The following is an 18,329-nucleotide window of genomic DNA, read 5'->3' on the forward strand; positions in this document are numbered from 1 at the left end:
CCATTTTGGTTAATTACTGGAAGATGGCAGTTCCCCAAATATCTTACATGTTAAAAATAACTTATAGCTTTAGTCATAAGAATTTTGCTCCTGTATTTCTCCCTTATTTTCATTTTATCTCCGGACACCAAACCTACTACAGGTACCTAGGGATTAAAATCCAACTTCACAATTCATCCTTTTGCTGATTTATTTTCTATCGCATATCTGGCTATTAATATAAATATATGAAAATATCTTGCCGGATGACTACCTACCTAGATGTATCGGGTAGTTTAATGAAATCCAGAAATTAAATAGCTATGAGTTTTATAATAAAATTATTTCAACCTATTATCTTTGTGAAGAAATTCTTTTGTTTTTGCTGGAAGACATATACACTCACTAGAGAGAGAGAAATAGAGAGGGAGAGGAGTAAAGCACCTTAAAATCTCTTCTCCTCAAGACCAGCTATGTCACTGGACTCCCATGTAGTCAACTGCAGTTTTGAGTCCCGTACCTCGTGGCTTAAACTCACACCGTGCGCGTGTGGGTGCATGCCCAAGATCCCAAGAGGAGAATGGAGGAGAAGGGATTGCGGTGTGCCCATCCCTGGGGGGTGATTTCTCGCTTTCTGTCTCTCTGTCTCTCTCTGTCTTTCTGGAGAGCACGTGTGCCCTATAGCAAAAATCTCTTTTAAAAAAAATCTCTCTTCTCCATCACTTCATCCTATAGGGATTATGGGCATGCACACACATACACATGGCATGTTTTTCAACCAGCTGAGGCTAGGATTCAAACTACCTCATCAGCCACATGGGATCCAGCCACCTTAACCACTGGCCTTGGGGTCAGCCCCAGAAATTATTTTTTTTATGTGCACACACAAGATGTGGTCATGCCTCAATCTTTTTCCTCCAATTCTCTGTTCCTTCAGGATCCTGGGTATACATGTGTGTACCCAATATGTTTTTCAAACCACTGAGACCAGGACTCAAACCCTGGTTGGTCATGTAGGATACAACTTCCTTTATGCAGTGCTTAACTGCTGTGCTATAAGGCCAGTCCTACAAACAATTTTTTAAATATTAACAAACTTTGAGGTTACTTTCACATGATGAAAGTAATTAACATAACATTAAATATGAAGAGTTTTAGTTTTTAGTGAATTCTATATGAGTGGTATAAAAAACATAATTATGTTTACATGATCATACAAAGTCACAAAATGAATTAAAAACAATAATAGGCAAGAGTAAATTATATATATATATATATATAATTTTTTTTTTTTTTAATTTGACCAAAGAGGGAAAGTGAGAAAGTAAGCAGTCATACCCAGGACTTGAACTGTGATCAACGATATGGGAATCCAGCACCTTTAATTGCCACATCACCTGATGGTATTTAACATAACTTTTTAAAAAAATATCTTTTATATTCAAGGTACACATTACAGAATAAAGGCAGCAGCATATTTGGACCTATTCCTATTTTTTTTAAGAATTATTTTATTTAACTTTATTTATTTATTTATTTTAATTTGATCAGAGAGGGACAGAGTGAAAGAGGGGAAAGGCAAGAAAGCAAGCCACCAGGCCCAGGACTCGAACTGCAGTCAGCCATATGGGAGTCCAACACCCTTAACCATCAAGACACCTGGCGGCTCCCCATTCCTATTTTTAAGATGAAAAATACAAAGGAGAAAATATTGAATATATATCAATTCATCATTAAACTTTGAGTAACTTAGTATGTGCTATGTACTTTACACATCTTGTTTCATTTAATCCTCAGACTAACGCCCTTTTAGGGTAGTGCTATCCTTATTTTACAGTTGAAATTAAAGTTTGGAGAGCTTAAATAGCCTAGTCAAGTTTACATCCACTTAATGAGCACTGAGAAGCCAAAAAAGTCAATTAAGCAATTAAACCCATGTTACCAATCATGAAGAAACTAGCCACAAAACTGTGTTTTAGCTACAAATTCTGGATTTATCTCTAGAATCTCACTAGAATTTACAGAAGAACTCAGGGGAAAAAAAAAAAAAAAAAAACCCAAGGGTCAGCAGGTTGCACAGTGGTTAAGATGCTGGACTCCCACATGGCTACCACTATTTGAGTCCCAGACAAGGTTTGAAAATAACTCCAGGGACACATATATGCATACCCAATATCACAGAAGGAGAATGAAGGAGAAGGGACTGTGGCATGGCAATCCCCCTGGGGAGTGATTTCTAACTTTGCCTCTAATTCTCTCACTCTGTCTCTTTGGTAAGTATGCGCCCAATACTAAAAACCTTTAAAAAAGATTAGGGTTAGGGTTAGATTACGGTTAGGGTTATATTAGGGTTATGTTAGGGTTAGGGTTATGTTTAGATTAGGGTTGGGGTTAGGTTATGCTTAGGGTTATGGTTATGTTAGGGTTTATGGCTAGGGTTAGAGTTAGGGTTAGGATTAGGATTAGGTTTAGGGTTAGGTTAGTGTTAGTGATACATAAGGGTTAGGATTATGTTAGGGTGAGGGATAGGTTAGGGTTAGGTTGTGGTTAGTGTTACAGTTAGGACTGGGTTAGGGTTATAGTTGGGTTAGGGTTAGGGTTTAGGGATAGGGTTAGGGTTAGGCTTAGGGTTAGGGTTACGTTTAGGTTAGGGTTATGGTTATGTTAGGGTTTATGGTTAAGGGTTAGGGTTAGGGTTAGGTTATGGTTAGGGTTAGGATTTTGGTTAGAATTATGGTTAGGTTTGGGTTAGGTTAATGTTAGTGATAGATAAGGGTTAGGGTTATGTTAGGGTGAGGGATAGGTTAGGGTTAGGTTACGGTTAGTGTTACAGTTAGGATTGGATTAGGGATATAGTTGGGTTAGGGTTAGGGTTTAGGGATAGGGTTAGGGTTAGGCTTAGGGTTAGGGTTACGTTTAGGTTAGGGTTATGGCTATATTAAGGTTTATGGTTAAGGATAGTGCTAGGGTTAGGGTTAGGGTTTAGGGATAGGGTTAGGGTTAGGCTTAGGGTTAGGGTTACGTTTAGGTTAGGGTTATGGCTATATTAGGGTTTATGGTTAAGGGTTAGGGTTAGAGTTAGGGTTAGGTTATTGTTAGGGTTAGGATTTTGGTTAGAATTATGGTTAGGTTTAGGGTTAGGTTAGTGTTAGTGATAGATAAGGGTTAGGGTTATGTTAATGTTGATTAGGATAGGGGTTAGAGTTAGGATTAAGGTTAGGGTTAGTGTTTGGGTTAGGGGTAGGGTTATTTTTAGGGTAAGGGATAGGTTTAGGGTTGGGCTTAGGGTTAGGGTTAGAATTAGGGTTGGGGCTACTATTAGGGTTAGGATTAGGATTAGGTTTGGTGTTAGGGTTAGGATAGGGTTAGGGTTAATGTTAGGGTTAGAGGTTAGGGTTAGGGATAGGGTTCAGGTTCAGTTAGGGTTAGGTAAGGGTTAGGGTAGGGTACGGTTACGGTTAGGTTTGGGTTAGGGTTAGGTTAGGGTTAGGGTTAGTGTTAGGGATAGGTTAGGGTTAAGGTAAGTGTTAGGTTTCCAGTTTAGGGCTAAGGTTAGGGCAAGGGTTATGGTTAGGGTTTGGGTTAGTTATGGTTAGGCTAGAGTTAGGGTTAGGGTTAGGAGTTAGGGTTAGGGTAGAGTTATAATTAGGGGTAGGGTTAGGTTAGAGTTGAGATTTGGTTAGGGTTTGGGTTTAGGGATATAACAGAGTTAAGGTTAGGGTTAGGTTTACAGATTAGGGTTAGGGTTAGGGTTTTGCTTAGGGTTAGAGTAAGGGTTAGGATTAGGTTAGAGTTAGGGTTAGGGTTGGGTTAACATCAGGATTAGGGTTATGTTAGGGTTAGGGTTAGGGATAGATTAAGGAAAGGGTTAGGGTTTAGGGTTAGAGTTAGGGTTAGGGATAGGTTAGGGAAAGAGATAGGGTTTAGCGTTAGAGTTAGTTAGGGTCAGGGTTACGGTTAGAGTTAGGGTTATGGTTAGGGTTAGGGCTCAGGGTTAGGATTAGGGTTAGGGATTAGATTAGATTTAGGTTTAGGGCTCGGGTTAGGGTTAGAGTTCAGGTTTGGGTTAGGGATTACGTTAGGGTTAGGGCTCAGGTTAGGGTAAGGGTTCTGGTTAGGGTTAGGGCTCAGGTTATAGTTAGGGCTCGGGTTATGGTTAAAGCTTGGATTAGGGTTTGGGCTCATTTTAGAGTTAGGGTTAGGGCTCGGGTTAGGGTTAGGGCCCAGGTTAGGGTTAGGGTTTGGTTTAGGGTTACAGCTGGGTTAGGGTTAGGGCTAGTATTAGGGTTAGGGGTCAGGTTAGGTTTAGGGCTCAGGTTAGGGTAAGGGTTAGGGATAGAGGTTAGGGTGAGGGTTAGTTTAGGGTTTTAGGGTTAGTATTAGGGTTATGGTTGGGATTAGGGTTTCGTTAGTGTTAGGGATAGGGCTCTGGTGACGGTTAGGGCTTGGGTTATGTTTAAAGCTCGGGTAGGATTTGAGTTAGGTTTAGGGTTAGGATTAGGATTAGGGCTCAGGGTAGGCTTCGGGTTAGGGTTTGGGCTGAGGTTAGAATTAAGGTTTGGGTTCAGGTTAGGGTTATGGTCAGGGTCAGGGTCTGGGTTTGAGTTAGGGCTCGGGTTAGGGTTAGGGCACTGGTTAGGGTTACAGACTGGTTAGGTTCAGGGTTAACATTAGGGTTGGGGCTCAGATTAGGGTTAGGGTTAGGGCTCGGGTTAGGTTTAGGGCTCATGTTAAAGTTAGGGCTGAGGGTTGGGGTTAGGTTTAGGGCACAGGTTAGGGTTAGGGCTCGGGTTATGGTTAGTATTAGGGCTCAGTTTATGGTTCAGGTTAGGATTAGGGTTAGGGCTTGGGTTAGGGTTCGGGCTTGGGTTAGGGTTACGGTTAGGGGTCGGGTTATGGTTAGGGCTCAATTTAGGGTTTGGGCTCAGGTTAGGGTTAGGCCTTGGGTTAGATTTAGGGCTCGGGTTAGGGTTAGGGCCGTTAGGATTAGGGTTAGGGTTAGGATTCAGGGTATGGTTAGGGCTCAGGGTAGGGTTGGGTTTAGGGGTTAGGGTTAGGTTTAGGTTTAGGATTAGGTTTAGGGTTTTGGGGTTAGCATTAGGGTTAGAGTTAGGGTAAGGATTTGGGTTTAAGTTATGATTAGGGCTCAGGTTAGGCTTAGGGCTCAGTTAGGGTTAGGGTTAAGGTTAGTGGTTGCGTTCAGGTTACAGTTAGGACTTGGGTTATGGTTAGGGCTCGGGTTATGATTTGGGCTTGTATTAGGGTTATGGTTGAGGTTAGAGTTAGGGCTCAGGTTAGGGTAGGATTCGAGTTATGTTTAGCGCTCAGGGAGGGTTTGGGCTTGTGTTAGTGTTTGGGTTCGGTTAAGAGTTGGGGTTAGGGTTAGGGCTTAGGTTAGTGTTAGGGCTAAGGCTAGGGATAGGGCTAGAGTTAGGGTTAGGATTAGGGCTTGGGTTAGGGTTAGGGCTTGGGTTATGGTTAGTATTAGGGCTCAGTTTAGGGTTCGGGTTAGGATTAGGGTTAGGGCTTGGGTTAGGCTTAGGGTTAGGGTTACGGTTTGGGTTTGGGTTAGGGTTAGGGCTGGGGTTAGGTTTAGGGGTTGGGTTACAGTTAGGGCTCGATTTAAAGTTAAGGTTCAGGTTAGGGTTAGGGTTAGGGTTAGGGCTCGGGTTAGGATTAGGGTTAGGGCTTGAGTTATGGTTAGGGTTTGGGCTCCTGTTAGAGTTAGGGTTAGGGCTCAGGTTAGGGTTAGGGCTAAGGTTAGTGTTAGGGTTAGTATTAGGGTTAGAGACCAGGTCAGGGTTAGGGCCTTAGGGTTAGTGTTAGGATTAGGGTTAGGATTAGGATTAGGGTTTCATTAGGGTTAGGGTTCAGGTTAGGGTTAGGGCTCAGGATAGGGTTAGGATTCAGGTTAGGATTAGGGTTAGGATTAGGGGTTAGGGTTAATTTACGGTTAGCGTTGGTAAGGGTTAGGGTTAGTTATGGTTTGTGTTAGGGTTATGGTCAGGCTTAAGTTTAGTTAGGGTTAGTGTTTAGGGTTAGTGTTAGGGTTTAGGGTTAGGATTAGGGTTAGGGTTAGGGTATAGGGTAAGGGTTTTGTTAGGGTTTTGTGTTAGGGTTAGGGTTAGGTTAGGTTTAGGGGTTAGAGTTTGGGTTAGGATAGGTTAGATTTAGGGTAAGGTTAGGGCTAGGTTTAGGTTTTAGGGTTAGGGTTAAGTTTAGGCAAGGGTTAGTGTTAGGGCTAGTTTAGCTTTAGGGTTAGGGTAGTTTAGGTTAGGGTTAGGAACAGGTTATGTTAAGGTTAGGGGTAGGGTTAGGGTTTATGCTTAGATTTAGGGTTAGGTTTAGGGTTAGGGTTGGGATTAAGTTTAGGTTTAGAGTTGTGGTTAGGGTTAGGGTTTGGGTTATGATTAGGGTTAGGGTTAGGGGTTAGGATTAGGATTAGGGGTTAGGGTTAGTTAAGGTTAGGTTTAGGGTTAGGGTTAGTGTTAGGGGTTAGAGTTAGGGTTTGGGTTTAGGGTTACCTTTTGGTTTAGAGTTAGGGTTAGTTAGGATTAGGGTTAGGGTTAGGGTTAGCGTTAGGTTAGGGTTAGGGTTTAGAGTTAGGGTTAGGTTAGGTTTAAGTGTTAATGTTAGGGTTAGATTAGGTTTAGGGTTTAGGGTTAGGGTTAGGTTAGGTTAGGTTTAGGGTTACATTATGGTTAGGTTTAGGGTTAGGGTTAAATTTAGGTAAGGGTTAGTTTGGGTTTAGTTTTAGGGTTAGATTACATTAGAGTTAGGGTTAATTTAGGGTTAGGTTTAGGGTTTGGGTTAGATGTAGGGTTAGGTTTAGGTTTATGTGTAGGGTTAGGGTTGATTTAGAGTTGTGCTTATGTTTGCATTTAGGGCTAGGGTTAGGGTTTTCATTACGTTTAGGATTAGAGTTAAGGCTAATTTAGGGTTTAGGGTTAGGGTTTTGGGTAGGTTAGTGTTATAGTTATGTTAGGGTTTGGGTAAGGTTAGAGGTGGGGTTAGTGTTAGGGTTTTGGTTAGGGTTAGGGTTGGCATTAAGGTTAGGGTTAATATTGGGGTTTGGATTAGGATTAATGTTGGGGTTTGGGTTAGGATTATAGTTAGGTTAGGGTTTAGGACTTTAGGATTAGGGTTAGATTAGGGTTTAGGGTTAGGGTTAGAGTTACGGTTGAGGTTAGGTTTAGGATTAGGAATGGTTTAGGGTTAGGGTTACATTTGGGTTTAGCATTAGGGTTGGGATTAGAGTTAGGTTAGGGTTTATGGTTAGGGTTAGGTTTGGGTTAGGTTAGGGTTAGGTTAATGTTAGGTTAGAGTTGGGGTAAGGGTTAGGTTTTAGTTAGGGTTAGGGTTATACTTAGGTTAGGGTTTAGGGCTAAGATTAGGGTTAGAGTTAGGGTTAAGGTTGAAGGTTAGAGTTAAGGCTAATTTAGGGTTTAGGGTGAGGGTTTTGGGTAGGTTAGTGTTATAGTTATGTTAGGGTTTGGGTAAGGTTAGAGTTGGGGTTAGTGTTAGGGTTTTGGTTAGGGTTAGGATTAGGGTTAGGGTTGGCATTAAGGTTAGGGTTAATATTGGGGTTTGGATTAGGGTTAATGTTGGGGTTTGGGTTAGGGTTATAGTTAGGTTAGGGTTTAGGACTCAGGTTAGAGTTAGGTTTATGGTTTTCGTTAGCGTTAGGTTTAGTGTTAGGTTAGGGTTTAGGGTTAGGGTTAGAGTTGGTGTTAGGGTTAGGTTTAAGGTTAGGGTTATGGTAAGTTTAGAGTTAGATTTAGGGTTTAGTGTTAGGGTTAGGTTAAGTGTTTAGTTTTAGGGTTCGGTTAGGGTTAGGTTAGGATTTCGGTTAGGGTTAGGGTTAGAGTTTACGGTTAGGGTTAGGGTTTTCGTTAGGGTTTGAGTTATGTTATGTTTAGGTTAGGCTTAGGGTTAGGGTTAGGGCTAGGTTAGTGTTATTAGGGTTAAGGTTTGGGTCAGGGTTATGGTTAGGGTTAAGTTAGCATTTAGGTTTAGGGTTAGGTTTAGGTTAGGTTTAAGGGTAAGGGTTAGGGTTTAGGTTCTAGATTTAGGGTTAAGTTTATGTTAGGGTTAGTGTTAGGGTTAGTTTAGGGTTAGGGTTAAAGGTTAGGGTGAGGGTTAGGGTTATCTTAGGTTAGGGTTAGGTTAGCATTAGGGTTAGGTTAGGTTTTAGGGTTAGGTTAGGGTCAGGGTTAGGGTTAATTAAAAAAAAAGAATAAAATATAAAGCAAAACTAGGTAGCTTTTAGTTTTATCTCTCTTCACGTCCTCTGTTAATTTTTTATGAATGTTATTAATAACTAGCAATTATGAGCAAAGCTAAAAACACATTTTTTATTAGAGATTTTTGCTATAGGGTGTATGTTCTTGCCAGTGCATTAGAGACAGAAAATGAGTAATCAGTTCCCAGTGGCATTGCCACACAGCAATCTCTTCTCCATTCTCCTCTCAGGATCCTGGGCATGCACGCAAGGGTTAGTGTTAGGGCTAGTTTAGCTTTAGGGTTAGGGTAGTTTAGGTTAGGGTTAGGAACAGGTTATGTTAAGGTTAGGGGTAGGGTTAGGGTTTATGCTTAGATTTAGGGTTAGGTTTAGGGTTAGGGTTGGGATTAAGTTTAGGTTTAGAGTTGTGGTTAGGGTTAGGGTTTGGGTTATGATTAGGGTTAGGGTTAGGGGTTAGGATTAGGATTAGGGGTTAGGGTTAGTTAAGGTTAGGTTTAGGGTTAGGGTTAGTGTTAGGGGTTAGAGTTAGGGTTTGGGTTTAGGGTTACCTTTTGGTTTAGAGTTAGGGTTAGTTAGGATTAGGGTTAGGGTTAGGGTTAGCGTTAGGTTAGGGTTAGGGTTTAGAGTTAGGGTTAGGTTAGGTTTAAGTGTTAATGTTAGGGTTAGATTAGGTTTAGGGTTTAGGGTTAGGGTTAGGTTAGGTTAGGTTTAGGGTTACATTATGGTTAGGTTTAGGGTTAGGGTTAAATTTAGGTAAGGGTTAGTTTGGGTTTAGTTTTAGGGTTAGATTACATTAGAGTTAGGGTTAATTTAGGGTTAGGTTTAGGGTTTGGGTTAGATGTAGGGTTAGGTTTAGGTTTATGTGTAGGGTTAGGGTTGATTTAGAGTTGTGCTTATGTTTGCATTTAGGGCTAGGGTTAGGGTTTTCATTACGTTTAGGATTAGAGTTAAGGCTAATTTAGGGTTTAGGGTTAGGGTTTTGGGTAGGTTAGTGTTATAGTTATGTTAGGGTTTGGGTAAGGTTAGAGGTGGGGTTAGTGTTAGGGTTTTGGTTAGGGTTAGGGTTGGCATTAAGGTTAGGGTTAATATTGGGGTTTGGATTAGGATTAATGTTGGGGTTTGGGTTAGGATTATAGTTAGGTTAGGGTTTAGGACTTTAGGATTAGGGTTAGATTAGGGTTTAGGGTTAGGGTTAGAGTTACGGTTGAGGTTAGGTTTAGGATTAGGAATGGTTTAGGGTTAGGGTTACATTTGGGTTTAGCATTAGGGTTGGGATTAGAGTTAGGTTAGGGTTTATGGTTAGGGTTAGGTTTGGGTTAGGTTAGGGTTAGGTTAATGTTAGGTTAGAGTTGGGGTAAGGGTTAGGTTTTAGTTAGGGTTAGGGTTATACTTAGGTTAGGGTTTAGGGCTAAGATTAGGGTTAGAGTTAGGGTTAAGGTTGAAGGTTAGAGTTAAGGCTAATTTAGGGTTTAGGGTGAGGGTTTTGGGTAGGTTAGTGTTATAGTTATGTTAGGGTTTGGGTAAGGTTAGAGTTGGGGTTAGTGTTAGGGTTTTGGTTAGGGTTAGGATTAGGGTTAGGGTTGGCATTAAGGTTAGGGTTAATATTGGGGTTTGGATTAGGGTTAATGTTGGGGTTTGGGTTAGGGTTATAGTTAGGTTAGGGTTTAGGACTCAGGTTAGAGTTAGGTTTATGGTTTTCGTTAGCGTTAGGTTTAGTGTTAGGTTAGGGTTTAGGGTTAGGGTTAGAGTTGGTGTTAGGGTTAGGTTTAAGGTTAGGGTTATGGTAAGTTTAGAGTTAGATTTAGGGTTTAGTGTTAGGGTTAGGTTAAGTGTTTAGTTTTAGGGTTCGGTTAGGGTTAGGTTAGGATTTCGGTTAGGGTTAGGGTTAGAGTTTACGGTTAGGGTTAGGGTTTTCGTTAGGGTTTGAGTTATGTTATGTTTAGGTTAGGCTTAGGGTTAGGGTTAGGGCTAGGTTAGTGTTATTAGGGTTAAGGTTTGGGTCAGGGTTATGGTTAGGGTTAAGTTAGCATTTAGGTTTAGGGTTAGGTTTAGGTTAGGTTTAAGGGTAAGGGTTAGGGTTTAGGTTCTAGATTTAGGGTTAAGTTTATGTTAGGGTTAGTGTTAGGGTTAGTTTAGGGTTAGGGTTAAAGGTTAGGGTGAGGGTTAGGGTTATCTTAGGTTAGGGTTAGGTTAGCATTAGGGTTAGGTTAGGTTTTAGGGTTAGGTTAGGGTCAGGGTTAGGGTTAATTAAAAAAAAAGAATAAAATATAAAGCAAAACTAGGTAGCTTTTAGTTTTATCTCTCTTCACGTCCTCTGTTAATTTTTTATGAATGTTATTAATAACTAGCAATTATGAGCAAAGCTAAAAACACATTTTTTATTAGAGATTTTTGCTATAGGGTGTATGTTCTTGCCAGTGCATTAGAGACAGAAAATGAGTAATCAGTTCCCAGTGGCATTGCCACACAGCAATCTCTTCTCCATTCTCCTCTCAGGATCCTGGGCATGCACTCAAATGCAGCTGGCATGAGTATTAAGCCACTGGGTCTGGGACTCAAACTGTGGTGGTTAAACTATGTGAGAGTCCAACAATGTGTAACCATTACACCATCTGCTGGTCCACTAAAAAACATTTTTTAAGGCCAAAAAGGAGACTGGAAAATCTATAACCCAGATTATCAACTGTCAAATAACTAAGATCATAATTTTCATTGAAAAATATATATTTATAGAAACTAAGTTCACTGAGCCAGGTCAAATCTTCAGCTCTTAATTATTATCATTATATTTTATTTTGTTATAGAGCAAACTAACAATTGTGCTCAAAGGAGGGAATGAGAAATCACCACCCACGTTGTATGGCCACACCAGATTCTTCTCCTCTACTATTCTCTTGAGATTTGGGGCATCCACGCACATGTACCCAGTGTACTTTTCAAGTCACCAGATTGGGTCTTGAACCACAAAGTCAGCCATGTGAGAGCCAGTCACCTAAACCTTTTTGCAACCTATTGGTGCCTCAACTCATTTTTACGTATGTATTTTGTTTCTTTTTTTTTTTTTTCTTTTCAGTTTGTTACAGAGCGCATCCACTCACCAGAGAAAAGGAGAGAGACAGTGAGAAATCATGTTTCACAGACACCTTAAATCCCCAGAGGGGATGGCCATGCCACAATCCCTTCTCCTCCATTCTCCTTTCGGGATTTTGGGTACACGTGCACATACACCTGGCATGTTTTTCAAGCCACTAGGTCCAGGACTCAAACCACGCAATCAGTCATATGACATCCAGCTGCTTTAACCTCCATATCACCTGCTGGCCCTATGTATACAATTTTTTAAATTTATAGACAAAAGCAAAAAAGTCACAACAATATCTTCAATTAAAAATAAATGATAGTATCAGCATACTAGCCTTGATTGTTTCTTCAGATACTTGGTTCTGCAAAGCTTTCAAAGCTTCATCTTTTTTCATATTTTCCTTTTCCATTTCCTGAAAACATACGGATCAATAGACTTTAAGTATATAAAATATTTTAGCATTAGAAACAGTCTATTAAACAATGTATTTGAGTTTAAAGATATGTTACAGAAACATAAACTTAAAACAGGAGCTAGCTTTTAAATAACTTTTATAAAGATGATTTTTACCCCTTTGCTTTCTGTCAAGAGTCTATCTAGTGATTCAAGATGATGTTGTTTACATATTATTTCTTGCTGCAATATGGACATAGTCTTTTCTTGTTCTTTAAATTGTTGGTCTTTTTTCTCTAGTTGAGCTTCAAGCTAAACACAAAAATAGAAATAATTTTCATGTTAAAATTTCTAAACTTTGGAAAAATTTTAAACTTACAAAAATATTCACATGTGAAACTGCCACTAAAATTAGAGATTTTTGCATTTTACCAAATTTACTTCAGTTTTTCTCACCTAAAAAGAAATGAAACATGTCTCTCTTCTCCTTTTCCTCCCTCAACTATGCTATGCTGAAATTGGTCTATATCAGGTTTAGTATGTTTCATACAGTTTTGTGCACTTTTGTTCAATATGTATACCAGGAATAGTATGTAATATATTGGGTCATCGGAAAAGTCATGATGCATTTTTGCATAGAAAAAATACATCATGACTTTTCCGATGACCCAATATTTTCTCTCTTGAAAATTCACATAGATGGTACGTCTATGTTTTGGCCATTTGCTTTCACTCATCAACCTGGATAAATATCTAAAATAATATTGAGTGAAAACAAATGACCAAAACATAGACATACATCTATATCTGTTTTAATGGAAGTACAGGTTGTGAATCTCTTACTTGAAATGCTTGGGACCAAATGTTTTTCAGTCTTGAATATTTTTGAGCTTTACAATATTTGCATATACATAATGAAATATCTTGGGAATGAGATCTAAGCCTAATTCATTTGTTTCACATACATCCTAAATGCCAAGTTTGAAGGTAATTTTATACAGTATTTTTGTATTGCAGCCCTATGACTACAACCCATCACAGGAAATCAGGTGCTGAAACATGATGCTGCGGTATCATGTCAGTGTTTAAAAAGTTTCAGATTTTTTAGGGTTAACCGATTTTATGGTAATTAAGGTGGCTGGATCCCATCAGACTGGGCAGGTCTAGTTCAGAACTATTGGCTTGTAAAACACACTGGGAACATGTGGGTGCCTGCCCAAAATCCTGAAGAGAATGGAAAAACGACTGTGTTGAGGCCATCCTTCAGGGTGCTTTATCACTTTATCTCTTCCCTTTCTCTCTTTCTGTCTCTGGCAGGTGTGTGTGTCCTACAGCAAATTTAAATTAATCAACTAATTAAATAAAGGTGAAAAAGCTAAAAAGAAAGTTTCAGATGTTAGATTTTAGATTTTCAAACTATGGATAATCAATTACAACATTCCATTTGAATGTTCATCTATTCTTCAACTCAGGAACAGGTAGATATTCTGCCTTTTCAATATAACAAGGTTTCAATGCCACCTTTTGTACACGTCTCTCGTTTCCCTGGGGAGCGAGCTGGTACAGTAGTAAAACAACACTCTGCAAGGCAGACCCACAAGGAGAGGCTCTGGGTTTGCATCCAGAGATCTTCCTGAACATGCCAGGCTGGTACATGCCCATGGCCCGGGGCAGCTGAAGGGGGTGGATTATGGAGTGAGGATCCTATTGGGGATGTCTGTCTCTCTCTGTCTCTTTTGCTCATGGAAAAAATAAATAAACTTGAAAAATAAAAGAGTTTCTCTAGAATAGACCACCTAGAAGGGGGCTTCCTGGTTGTAGGATATGCACATTTCCAACTTCATTAGGTATTCCTCTTCAAAGTCCATAAAATATGCATATACATAATATATACATAGGTACCTACAAGGAATTTTCAAAGCATATCAAAAATATATACATAAAATATACACAAAGGGACACACAAGTACAAAAATGTGTTATAACGGGCTTGGTGGCGCCCGCCCTATGGCAAAAATGTGTTATAACTATTGATCTATATATTTCTTTGTATCACACATACAATATGATTATGGCAGCAACAAGGTAAACTAAAAAATATTAAAATCAAGAAACTCTGAAGTAAAATAATCAAAAGAAAACAATCAAAAGCAGAAATTAAGAAGCCTTTTAAGTAAAGTAAGATATTCCAAAAAAGCAAAATTTATAAGTTAAACTTGTCACTAAGCAGAGGGGAAAAAAATTAATTATAGGTTCTATTAAGGAGGAAAAAAAAAAAAACAGAAAAAATGTATGGAGATTAACTCCAAGAGGAAAGGCAATTTAAAAGCATATTTACAGTTAAGCCACTGTGTAGTACAGGCAGTAGATACTGCTGTGTGATTTTGGAGCCAAATGGGAGGGCTAGGTTTAGATCCTGGTTCAACCTGAACACTCCAGGCACATCACTCCGGTGATCCTGACTAGCTGGAAAACTAGGGAAGGGATAGTAGTGTGGAGAGACCTTGCCAAGGATACACATCACTCTCTATCATGAAAGAAATAAAGAAAACTTTTAGAAATAAATAAATAGAACTTGAAAAATGTTAGATTCAGAAATTTCCCCTAACACATGAATACACTGGAAGAACTTTCATAAGTAAACAAGATCAAATAATGTTAAATGATGTTATAATCATAGAATTTCCTAAGATCTGACTCATTAATTACCAGAGAGGCCTATCTTGCCAATTCTTAGCAACACTTCAATAATTGTGATTTTGGGAACCAGCAGTTAGCGTAATGGCTATGTCCCTGGACTCCCACGTAGTCGACCGCGGTTTGCGTCCCGGACCTGTTGGCTTAAAACTCACGCCGGGCGTGTGTGCGTGCATGCCCAAGATCCCGAGAGGAGAATAGAGGAGAAGGGATTGCGGCGTGACCATCCCGCCTGGGGGGTGATTTCTCGCTTTCTGTCTCTATGTCTCTCTCTGTCTGGCAAGCGCACGCGCCCTATAGCAAAAAAAAAAAAACAAAAAACCTCTCAAAAAAAAAAAACTGTGATTTTAAATATGATTATCTTCCAAAAATTCTGCACTTTCAAATTAATCCCTAAAGAATTTATCAGAGATAAAGTCATCTGGAAAATACTTTTTATGTTCTAAATCAGTAATTCCACTTTTTTGGGACCAGCAGTTGGTATAATGGCTATGTCGCTGGACTCCCATGTAGTCAACCGTGGTTTGAGTCCCAGACTGGGTGGCTTAAACTCACGCTGGGCTCGTGTACATGTGTGCCCAAGATCCTGAGAGGAGAATGGAGAAGGGATTGCGGCATGGCCATCCCCCCCCCCGGGGGGGGTTAATTCTTCCTTTTTCTCTATCTCTGTGTTTCTGGCGAGTGTACACGCTATATAGCAAAAACCTCTCAAAAAAAAAAAAAAAAGTCTCTTCCTGACCTGAGATCATGAAGTTTTCTCTTATGATTTTTATAGTCTTTTTTATATTTAAATCTGACTTTTTTTAATTAATTTTTTATATCAGTTATCCATTGAAGACACATCTCTTTTGTGTATGTATATATGTCTAATTATTCCAGTGCCAGTAGATGAAACACTATCCTTTCTTCATTTTGAATCACCTTTGTACTTTTGCCAAAACTCAACTGAACATATTTGCTGAGTCTATTTTAAGAGTTCTCTACTCCATTTCTTTCATCTATGTGTCTACTGTTTTGCCACTATGACACTATTTTGATTACTGTTACTTTATAGTAAATCTTAACGTTTGGTGGCAGATCAGCCAGGGCATGATTGGCTGGATCTTACATGGCCAACTGCACGGTTTGAGTTCCAGACCAGTAGTTTGAAAAGCTTGCTGGGTGTGTGTGAATGCATGCTCAAAATCCCTAGGGATGGGAGAAATGGAGGAAAGGTGGTTGAGGGATGACCATCTGGGGGGGAGGGGTGCAGGTGTTATCTTACTTTCCCTCACTCTCTGCTTCACCATGAATCTTCTAATTCTGTTCTTTATTAAACTTGCTTTGGTTATTCTAGTCCTTTGCTTCTCTGTTGTAAATTTTAAAATCAGCTATCTGTGGGGCCAGAAGGTGGCGTGGTGGTTTAAGGTGTTGTATTCCCACATGGCCTACCATTGTTCGAGTACCGGACCTGGCAGTTTGCTTTCTCATTTTCCCTTCCTTCTCTCTCTGGTCAAATTTAAAAAATAATAGTAACAAATACAATTAAATAAATAAATATATTTTTTTAAAAATCAGCTATCTGTATACGTACAACTTTTTTTTAGGGGGAGAGATTTTTGCTATAGGGTGCGTGCACTCGCCAGACAGACAGAGAGAGACATTAAAGACAGAAAGCGAGAAATCACCCCCCAGGGGGGATGGTCACGCCACAATCCCTTCTCCTCCATTCTCCTCTCGGGATCTTGGGCACGCACGCACACGCGCCCGGCGTGAGTTTTAAGCCACCGGTTCCGGGATGCGAACTGCGGTTGACTACGTGGGAGTCCAGAGACATAGCCATTACGCTAACTGCTGGTTCCCCATACAACATTTTTACTGAGATTTTTGATTGGCAATGTATTAAGTTTATAGATTTAAGGTGAACTGATATCCTAAATATACTGAGATTTCCAACACTGGAATTGGTATTTAGGTCTTCTTTAACTTCATTCATCAACATTTTGTAGTTTTCAGCATACAGATATCCCACACAGTTTGTTATATTTATACATTTTTGGAGCTATTATAAATAGTACTATTTTTCTAATAAGTATTTAATTTTATTTATTATTATTATTTATTCACTGGAGGCAGACAGAGAGAAAGAAAGGAAAAGTGAGAGAGCAAGCTGCTGGGTTCAGGACTCAAATCATGGTAGCTCACATGGAAGTCCCAACACTTCAACCACTCCTCCACCTGCTGACCCCCAAGATACTATTTTTTAAATTTTGGTTTCCAATTGTACATTGCCAGTATGTAGACATACATCTGATTTTGTGTTGACCTTAAAGCCTGTGTTCTTGTTCACTTATCAGTTTTAGAAGATTTGTGTAGATTTTGGGGGACATTTTCTACATAGATAATCATGTTGATTGCAAATAAAGATGGCTTTACTTCTTTGATTCCAATCTAAATGCCTTTTATTTTTCTTGTTCACTGCATTGGCTTTTTAGTATGATGCTGAATAATGACAATTATTAGTCTGAATAATTAGTATAATGACAAGATTAGATATTTTTGTCTTGCTCCCATTCAACCTTTATTTATTTATTTATTTATTTATTTATTTTGAAGAGGTTTTTGCTATAGGGTGCATGCACTCGCCAGACAGAGAGAGAGACATAGAGATAGAAAGCGAGAAATCACCCCCCAGGGGGGATTGCCAAGCCGCAATCTCTTTTCCTCCATGCTCCTCTTGGTATCTTGGGCACACATGCACACGCGCCCGGCGTGAGTTTAGGCCACCGGGTCCAGGATTCGAACCGCAGTCGACTACATGGGAGTCCAGTGACATAGCCATTACACTAACTACTGGTCTCTCAATCTTTTTTTAGAGACAATTTTGCTATAGGGTGCATGCACTCACCGGAGAGACAAAGAGAGAGATGGAAAGTGATATGTCACCTCTCAGAGAGGATTGGCATGACACAATCCCTTCTCCTCCATTCTCCTCTTGGGATTTCAGACACACAGGCATACACGAGCAGCCAGAGTTTCAAGCCTCTGGGTACACAGGCACATGCACCCAGCATGAGTTTCAAGCTTCCAGGTCCAGGACTTGAACCATGACCAGCCATGTGGAAGTCCAGCAATGTAACCATTATGCCATCTGCTGGTCCCACTTTCATTCAATCTTAACAGGGAAAATAATATTCAGTCTTTAATCAGTAAGTATAAAGTATAAGTATCTTTTTTTTTAAGCACGTGTCCTATATAGATTATAAAAATTCCTTTCTATTCCTAGTTGGTTATTACTATTATTTTTAGGTTTTTGACATAATTTGTGTGCACTTGCCAGAGAGAGACAAGGAGAGGGAATGTGAGAAACCACACCCCAAGAAAGGATGGCCATGCTGCAGTCCTTTCTCCTCCATCCTCCTCTTGGCATTTTGGGTACACATGCACATCCAACTGGTGTGTTATTTTCAGCCGAGAGGCCTAGGATTCAAACTGTGGTTGGCCATGTGGAAGTCTAACACCTTAAACACCACATCAACTGCTGGACCCCAGTTGAGCATTTTTACCATAAGAGAATGATGAATTTTTTCAAATGGTCTTTCTGCATCTATTGATACCATAGTATTTCAGTGTATTAATATGTTAGACATTTTGCTGAGTGTCTTTGCTTCAATGTTCATGAGGTATATTATCAAAAGTCTATTTCTTGGGACCAGCAGTTAGCATAATGGCTATGTCTCTGGACTCCCACGTAGTCGACCGCGGTTTGCGTCCTGGACCCAGTGGCTTAAAACTCACACTGGGTGCATGTGGGAGAGTGCCCAAGATCCCAAGAGAATGGAAGAGAAGGGATTGTGGCGTGGCCATTCCCCCCCTGGGGGGTGATTTCTCACTTTCTATCTGTCTCTCCATCGAGCGCACACGCCCTTTAGCAAAAATCTCTCAAAAAAAAAAAAA

At 39.9% G+C, this 18,329-nt stretch overlaps 1 protein-coding gene across 4 annotated transcripts in view; it reads right to left on the reverse strand.

The window, feature by feature from the left end:
- The window catches only part of CCDC18 (coiled-coil domain containing 18), a 139,474-nt gene that overhangs the window by 59,768 nt on the left and 61,377 nt on the right, over positions 1 to 18,329 (reverse strand). For all 4 annotated transcript variants that reach the window (XM_006140140.2, XM_014586553.2, XM_006140139.2 and 1 more), the window contains 2 exons: positions 11,874 to 12,008; positions 11,638 to 11,715 (listed from right to left, as the gene is read on the reverse strand). In XM_006140140.2, coding sequence (XP_006140202.1) covers positions 11,638 to 11,715; positions 11,874 to 12,008 — 213 coding nt within the window. The remainder of the gene's footprint in view (positions 1 to 11,637; positions 11,716 to 11,873; positions 12,009 to 18,329) is intronic.

The sequence above is a fragment of the Tupaia chinensis genome, unplaced genomic scaffold (genome assembly GCF_000334495.1).
Source record: "Tupaia chinensis unplaced genomic scaffold, TupChi_1.0 Scaffold000023_1, whole genome shotgun sequence".
In the NCBI taxonomy this organism is placed as follows: Eukaryota; Metazoa; Chordata; class Mammalia; order Scandentia; family Tupaiidae; genus Tupaia; species Tupaia belangeri.